The sequence below is a fragment of the Camarhynchus parvulus genome, chromosome 8, assembly GCF_901933205.1.
Source record: "Camarhynchus parvulus chromosome 8, STF_HiC, whole genome shotgun sequence".
NCBI lineage: Eukaryota > Metazoa > Chordata > Aves > Passeriformes > Thraupidae > Camarhynchus > Camarhynchus parvulus.
Genome location: NC_044578.1, coordinates 30,548,631 through 30,557,528, shown reverse-complemented (window position 1 = coordinate 30,557,528; position 8,898 = coordinate 30,548,631). Strand labels below are relative to the sequence as shown.

Here is an 8,898-nt window from a genome sequence, read left to right as displayed (position 1 = left end):
GTCAAATAAACATTTATTTCCCAACAGCAAAATGCTTTTAAAAAAATATTTTTAGTTTTCCCTAAACCCCAGTTTTTAGGGTTTTATTGTGGGGCGAGGAAAACAAAACAAGGAGACTTCCTTGGGGAGGGGGAAGATAGTGCCTTGTGAATTCTAACATCAACAGAACAGTTTAATAATAGGATTCCTCTGCTGCCTGATTTCTTCTGTCTTCTTTAAACCTTAAACACTTGGGTGTCAGAAGAAACCCTTTTACATTTTCAACCATTCTCTTCAATTTCCCATTGAATTGTTGCCATTAGTTTGAAGATTGTGTTTGAGCTTTTGGTAGAACTGATTCAAGCAATCAGGGGTAGGAATCTCTTTCCATGTGCCTCTAGAGTATTCTCTGTGCTTCATCAAAGCAGGACTGTTGTTGGCTCTTGAACATTCCTCATAATTGCTTTCCTTGCAGGACTGTCAATGTTTATCTGAAACAAAAGCAGGAAGGCCAGTTTAGTCCTGACTACTGTGGTTAGTGGAGGTCGAGAGCAGCGGTGGAGTCTGTGCTGCTGGGCCTGTATGCAAAATATGGCTCCAAATGTGAGGGAGTTTAGCAGGATGAGTTTGGTTTGCTCACTACTTCTAGGAAGAATAAGAGAACAGGGACAATTCATACTGGAGTTGTCCTGTCAACGTGGTTTGGATGGAGTGGCTGCAGTGGAAGGAGTAGCTGAAAATTGCTGGTATCCAACCCTGCTTTCCTCTGCTAAGAATTGTTCCTAGAGCTACAGTTAGGTTCCAGAAAAAACTGGTGAGTCCAAGTGCCTGGAGGTGCACAGTGCCAGTGGAAAAAAAACAAAAAGACTAAAAGTGTTATGGCCTGAGATAAGATTGCACTTATATATTGAAGATTGCAATGCAAGATGTTTTCAATTACCATCTGCATGGCAGATTACCTTTTGTCAAGTGGGCAGTTTGCCTTATCTCTCTCTCTGAGTGACCACATTCACACCTCCCTGGGAGGGGACATTGCTGATAACAGACTATTGAATGTCACTGCATGACAGATAAGAACTATAACATCCCATTGTGAGATGCTCCGCCCAGTGGGAGGAGCCAAGCATTGCTCCCCAGATATAATCCAGAGGGTTTTTTTGAGACACCAGCACGGCTTTCTCCACGGGATTCCGCAGAGCAACAGCAGCTGCCTCTTCCTCCACTGGATCTTCAGAGGAAGACTACATCCTTCTGTACAGATCCCCCCTTGCTCCAACAGAACCACACCTGACACTGCAGGAGGGCTGCAGCCACATTTCCAATGGAACTGCTACCAACACCCCACAGGGTGTCAGGTTGGATTCTGACTCTGTCAGTGTTGTTCTAGTGTACTGCATTGTTTATTTTATCCTTTTGTTTTTTTCCTTCCCTATTAAAGAACTGTTATTTCCTGCTCCCATATTTTTGCCTGAGTGCCCCTTAATTTAAAATTTATAGCAATTCGGAGGGGTGGGGAGGGTTTACGTTCTCCATTTCAGGGGAGACTCCTGCCTTAGCAGACTCCTGTCTTTCCAAACCAAGACATATATCAGCCTTGTTTGGGAAAAGTTTTTGTTCCTAGAGTTTTCCTGCTGCAATTCATGGTTTGTAGCGAATAAATTGAAGCTCTGCAGGTGTGTAACAGCAGAAAGGTCTGGTGGTCAGCATAAACACCAGATAAAAGGAACCCTTTGAAAGTCCATCAGCTTATGATGACTTCTATTGGTTGTGTTGTTGACCTTGTCTGTTAGTGTGGAGAGGAGACCTCTAAAGATTTGGTTGGTGCTGATGTCTTTCATGGGTTGAGATCTTCCTCCTCCAGAGGAGTCGTCTGAGTGGCCGCTTTTTAAATGCTGCTGTAATTTGAATACAAACTGTGTTTCATATCCTCATGAGCATGTAGTTTTTAGAGTGGTACATAGTTTTTGTGTTAATAGCAAATATCAAGAAAATGGGAAATTGTGCTGTCCTGAAGCTCTAGAAACCAGACAGCCAATAGAAAGATTCAAATACACACTATTTTAGAAAAAATTGCACAGCTTATTTATAACTGTCCTGATTTAAGCCCTTACATTTGATTAATGAATTTGGGATTGGCAATATTGACACTTCTCTTTTGTAAGTGCAACTGTGTTGCTGAATTCCCTATAGCTGCACGTGCTAAAAAAATACTGAGAAGAAAGGACAAGAATGCATTATTTTGCCACTTGGCACTTAAAACCAACAGAGGGAACTTTAAAATTTGCTCAAAATTTGGATTAAAGGGAGTGGTTTAGTCATTTAAAGCAGCAACTGCTCTCAGCCAACATTTGGAAATCCAGCTGATTTGGGTTTGGCTTCTCCTCTTGTGCCAGCAGGGAGGCTGCATTTTGAGACTCTATAATAATTTCATTGTTACACATAAACCAGAAAATAATGTAGCATGATTTTTTAGTCATGTCAGCCTGCCAGAGGCAGTGGCAGTAAAAGCCAATGTTGGCTTAGTTTTGCATGGAGAGTAATAGGCAGGAATGTTTAAAGGTCATAGAGCATGTTTGGCTGAGCAGGAATGACTTTTTTCTATAGCCGTTTGTCAGGGGAAAAAACCCAGATACTTTACATACAAATTTGCTGTTTTCCTTAAAAAAAAAAAAAAAAAAAAGAAAAGAAAAAAAAGAAAAAGTAATGTATCTTGGAATCTTTCTTTTCACCCATTTCGCAAAGGGGACAGCACTGGGCAGAGTTTTTACTTTGCTCAGTTATATTTACTCTTGCAGAGACCAGACTGAGATATAGATAGATATAGATAGATGTAGCAATGGGATAATCCAAAATATAGTGAAGTGATATCAATGGCCTCTGGATCTGATGTTAAAAAAGAAAAAAGAGATCCATTAATTTGGTTCTTATCTGAGTTGTGCATTTTGCTTGTGTTCTTGGTGGATGTAGTTGAAAGATTTGCCTGCAGATGAGATGTAGATTCAAATATTAAAATTCTGCGTGGAAAAGAGTTTGAGGGGAGGATGGATACAAGTTTTCACTCCCTTTGGTGCAAGAGGAACTAGGCATTTCTTGTTGGTCTGCTGTGTGACACTTCAGGCATTTTTGTGAAATAAAGAGCTCGTGATCTTGTAGTCACCTCGTTGGGAGCCTGGGGTTGGATGTAACTCGTAAAGATCTTCCTGGCCATGGAAATCCTTTTCCTCTGTGATTTTATCTTCTCATAAGCTTCACAGACAAGCCAGAATTCTATGTTTTCATGACTGTGTTCTGTCTTCAAGTGGGTCTTATAGATTATAGGCACACCTGTAAATATTTCAGAAGTGAAATTTATACTGCCTGTCTACATGCATTACCTTTAGAGTACTTTGGAGGTAATAGGGACACTTAAAAAGTAGTGCCTTGGCCTACACTTCAACCTTGCATTTTCCTGCACATGCAGGGCTCCCTAGTAAATCTAATCTCACAGTAAATCTAAGGTAGGCAAATGCTTTGCCCACGTTTCTTGAAGAGCTGCAAATCCACTGGGTTTAGAGTATCTGGCTTTTTATGTGAGTCCACCTTTCCATTTTGAATGTCATAAAGCTTTTAAATTAATTAAAATTCAATGAGTAGTGTTTTTAAGTGCAGTGAAGGAGGCATTTTAAGAAGGACATCATTCTGATTACTGCTGGAAGCTCGAGGTGTTTTATTTAAAGCAAACTTTGTTGCTGGTGCAGCATTCTGGCCTTTCAAATTTCTGAAGATATTGAGCACAGCCTGTCATCTGGCAGAGGGGGTGATCATATGTGTGCCTGCTGGTCCTACTGTCATTTTGTCTCTTTGAACAGATTTCTGTTGAGGAGTTTCTCCCTGTGCTGTAACATACTAGGTTGTTTAAGATTTTAACAGCAAAATCTTTTAAGTTAAAAATGCTGTTAATCTTCTTGCTCTGTAATTTTTCTACAGTAAAATATAATAATGCCAGTCCTCAGGAGTAATTTTTAGAGGCTTTTGCTGTGACTTTTTCATCACTATTTTAAAAAATGTAATTCAGCAGTGATGTTCTGGACTGCTGCCCATACGAGAAATCTGGGAGAGCTCTGAGCCCTATATGAAGCAGAGGGGGATGGAGTGGGAAAGTTCAGAATTCCTGCTGCATCTACAGTTCTTCCCATCCCTGAATATTGGACCTGCCTTCCATGGCATTTCCCTGAATATATATGCCATTATCTGGTCTCTTTGGTGTATGCAGGATTTCCCAAGTGAACTTTGTCACTTTTCTGCTAATATAAGGTGCTATTCAGTACTCTAAGTGGGAATGTGGCAGACAAACCATGCTCTCACTATGTGTCTGTACAGAAATTACACGACTGCAGAAATGGCAAGTTCGGGAAAGCATTTGCAGCATGCTATGTTTATTTCCAGTGTGATGCATGCTAGGCATGTCACAAAGGTGTTTTTCATTAGTTGTGTATAAGGCAGCGTATATTATGCAGCATGAGTTACCGATTTTGCTTTGTGGGAACTTCTCTCAGCAATCCATCTGGGACACAAACACGCAATTACTTACATTTGCTCGTTACCAGATTTTCAAAAGACTGGGACCACTGTAGCACTTCCTCCAAAGACACCCTTTAGGAAAAAGGAGGTCATTATTGCAGGGTTAGCCGTGGCTCAAAGTATAAAAAACCTAATTACCTTGTTGAAAATCTGTTCCCTAATTTAAATATGAGGTTTATGAATCTTACATTTTAAAAGGCTTTCTTGCATCTTCTAGTTCTTGTGCTTACTATGTTGAGACAAATATTTTTCTTGCTGTAACAAATGCAGTTCCATTTCAAGGTGCTCCATGAAATTCCTCTAGAAATGGCATTCGCTTATTTAAACTGTGCTTAGGAGAAACACAAGAAAAGTACTGCCTTTCTAGACAGCAACTTCTTTGGAGACAGAAATCATCATAGAATTCAGGAAATATTGATGTTTGTATTTAGTAGCCAAGTCTTTGGGGTACAAGATCTTATTGTAGTATTTCAAGGCCTTTAACATCAAAGTTGACTTATCATCTGAGAGCTGAATATAAGGTCCAAGAATAAGGTAAATAATGAAAGGTTAATGCAATCTTAGCTGGAAGAGACTTTCATCTCTCACCAGCTGTTTACAATGCAGTGTGACACATTATTACTAATCTGCACAGTCCTTGGAAGTGGCTAGAGTCAGATTTTGCTTTCACGTTTGCTATTCCTAAACAGTAAGTTCATAAGCTTGTGGGAGTCTCATGCCTGATTCTGGGAAAGAGCATGGAAGTAGTGAGGTGAGAGACTAAACAATTCAAGGAAAAACAAATGTTCGAGGGCAGTATCTCCATTTGAGTGCATGTAGCTCCATTTACACCAACATATTTTCAAGCATTGAAGTTTTAGGACACCAATGCTGGTAACTTGGAAGAGATGCTTATACTTATGTTAGTAAAAGAAAGGACAGGGGATGTATTCCAGTGGGTGCTTTCCATTATGCCTCAGCCAAATTTGGAGTACGGTCCCCTCTCATTGAGTATTTGCTTTTCATGGCAGCTATAATTTTGTCAACAACTGTTTAGTATCACAGGGCTTCTTAAAATTTAAATCGAAATTGGCTTTGATATGAGTGCTGCATGATGCTTTATAGATTTCTGCTGCAGAACAGCCATTACCTGTGCTGTAGCTTTTTTAATTGGTAATGATTTATAATTTATTTATAACTTGATACAATTCCCTCTTTCTCTGAAAAAGTACATGACTAGGTGATTATTTTCTCAGGCTTGTGATCAGTTTGACATAGTCAAAGAAATATAGAGTAAGAGAAATGCTACCACTATTGAACTGTGGTGTCAGTAACTCTCTAGTAACTCTTGCCAATAAAATATCTTCTTTTCGTTCTTGTGAGCTATTAGCTTTCTCTCTGTAAAAACTTATAAAGCATGTGGTTATGGGGAGTGAGAATATCTAGATCTTTGAATGATTTTTTTTTCTCCTCACAAATAACTTCTGAGTCATATTTGCTGTTCCTGATGCAGATAGTTTTTCACCTGATGCAGATAATTTTTCACCTGTCAGCAACAACACCTGTATACAACGAGTGACAATCTTGTCTGTCTCACTGAACATCATCAGGAGAGCCATCTTATTTCCATTTCTAATTATTTGTCTTTAGCATTAATCTTTGAAGCAGAAAAAACCCTGCCTGATGGAGCAGCTGACACAGAGGAAAACCTTTTTACCTTTTTACTTTCCTTTAACAATCAGGAAAATGTGAAGGGCAGCAAGGGAATAGGTTATGATGATCTGTATTAATGCCCTTTTAGTAGCTGTTGTTCTGATAGTAAATGTCTTGCTGCACTGATTTGCAGTATGATTGGATTTGCTGAAGCACATCTATTACACTGAAAAAAAAATCTCTCCAAAAATAACTAAGGCTTTATAGCTGGGACTCAAAAACTGAAATTGTAGTGTCCTGTGGGACCTATTTCTCACTTATCCTACACCCTCCACTGTGAGTGGCTCCCCTCACTACCATGGTGCAGAAATCCTCATCAAGTAGTTGGAAACACTGTCTGGATTTCTATTCCTGTCTTCACCCAAATGGCAGTTTCAGGGGTCGTCAGGTGCTCCTTAGTATTGCCGTGGGGGATGTGTGTCAAAAAATCAGTTCTGTGTCTGATCTGATACCAGCAGAAGGCATTTTGGATGGCAGCACTCCACCACCCCAATGGGACATGTCCCCCAGATTCCTGGCAGTGCTTGGCCCCCACAGAGCCTGGTGGCACCCGAGGACTTGCAGGAGCCACTTGGCCCTGTCTCTTATGCTCTGCATGAATATTCAGCCTTTGCCAACAGCCTGAATTCTTTTAAAAGATGAACCAAATATTTGGCTTTCTAATTCCTCCCAGGTCCAAATCTGGAGTTAATCCAGAGGTGAGTTTGGGCTATGCCTGTGTAACCTTAAGGGAGTTCCCGGTGGGATATGGCAGTGTACATCTGTGTGCTGCTGAGGAAGGGGCTGCCAGAAGCTGCTTGGCTGGGGCAGCTGTGAAGGTGTTGCCCTCTTTTGCACGATCCTAAGCTTACAATGAAGACCTCCACTGTGAATTTTGAGGGGTTTGTTTCTCCTACTCAGCTGCGTGGACTGCAGAACATAAGATTCTTATCCTTACTTAGAACTGATCCCATTTTCTTCTGGTCTGAATATCTTGCAAAGCCAGCAAGTATTTGGACTCATTCTCCTAAACATGGAAAATACAGGAGTTTTGAATCTGCTCTGCTGAGCTGTGGCTTTCTTAGATAAAAACTTATAATTTATACATATAGCAGTGCAATCAGTTCTAGCAGTATTCTTATTTTGTACATCTGATCTTTATCTATGAGTAATTGCTGAAGCATTTGACAAAAATATATTTTGTAAGAAGACAACTTAAAAAAAAAGGCAAATTACCAGGCTGTCCAGTGGATGTCTCTTGGGGAAAAAATAGAAATGTTAATAATTTTCCCTCTTTGCTTCTCCAATTATGAAAGGGGATTGAAGGTTGAGCCTGACCCAAAGCAGAATGAAACTAGAAGTCTTTTTTTCCCTGAAAGCTCAGGGTGACCAGGATCAAAGATCAGAGTTCAATGTAAACTGGACAATGCTGAATAAATTGTTCAGTGTCTGAGATGAACATTGATATTTGTCCAACACGTATCTCAAGGTCAATAAAAGTCACATAAAACTTGCCTTTATATAGATATGATATCCATAAGAGAGGGTGTAGTTTATTAGGACGAGGCAGTTGTAAATGTTTGTCTAAAAAAGACAAAAAAATCTGTTGTGACATGGGGTATGTTTAGTGCTTCTCCTTTAGCTTTCAAGCAATGCCAAATGCTGAATTTACATTGGACTGTAAGTTTGTATAGGCCTGCCTGAAATCAAAATAGCCTTATTTATTTAAACTTGGAGTTTCTTTCAGATTTGGGGTTGACTGGCACATATTATAACTATGACCAATTTTTTCCTTCCAAATGAAGCACACAGTAAAACATAGGACAAGGTTCTTTCTCCCAGCTTTCTGAAGCTGTGAAATACTTCCTTTGCCTTTAGTATTGTTTTCCTTGTTTCCCTGAGGTCTACATTCAGTTTTATATCAAATGAGGGTCTTGCCTAGTACATTTCCTGCAGAGTATTGAAATGTCATAACTTTGCCCAACTGCTACATTGCAACTGCTGCTCACATTCTCTGCAGCCCTGTGGGACTGCCAGTGGCTGCTGCCTGCTTCAGAATTATCTCGACTATGTTCTCTGCTAGGTCTCCTTGACTTTTGAATTGTTCCACTAGAATTTACACATCTCACCCTCTGCCTAGAAGTAACTGTCTAAAACTACACAATATTCCATATTTAAGATGAAATTATGCATTAAATTCTGGTATATGGTCATTATTTATCACCTTATTTTAGGCTATATTGTCCAATGCCCTCTATTTTGGGCGTTTCCACGTTGCAATCATTCATCTTCTATCCACTGAGATGTAAATGAAATGCAGCCTTTGTGGCTTTTTTGAAACCTGGAGAAATTAATGTAGGCTTCTTACTATACAGAGATTCTCAAGAAATATTAGATGAAGCAATGTTAATTAATCTAGTTCAGCTACTTCCATCTGAATTCGAAGGGCCAATTATTATTTTTTTCTTCAAGTGATGGCTGCGCGAAGTGACTTTTGTGTAAGGAAATGCTATTGTTCTGGGGAACCATTTTAATTTGAGTTAGAAGCTTTAAACTTGTTGAGAACACACATTTTCCAAGCATACACATCCAGGGCTTTGTGGTTCTCTCTTCTTTTTAAGTCAGACTCATTCCCTAATAGACCAATGAACAGAGCATGCTGATTTTATCTTTGCCAGTGCTGATTTG

The 8,898-nt window shown here is 39.6% G+C and overlaps 1 protein-coding gene across 1 annotated transcript; it reads right to left on the bottom strand.

Moving 5' to 3' along the window:
- Positions 1-273: 273 nt before the first annotated feature.
- On the bottom strand, positions 274-7,233 carry RGS13 (regulator of G protein signaling 13). Its single transcript, XM_030952978.1, is given in 6 exon segments — positions 274-334; positions 336-412; positions 414-470; positions 3,137-3,303; positions 4,550-4,611; positions 7,169-7,233. Coding segments are annotated over 6 exon segments (489 nt in total).
- Between the last annotated feature and the right edge of the window lie 1,665 nt (positions 7,234-8,898).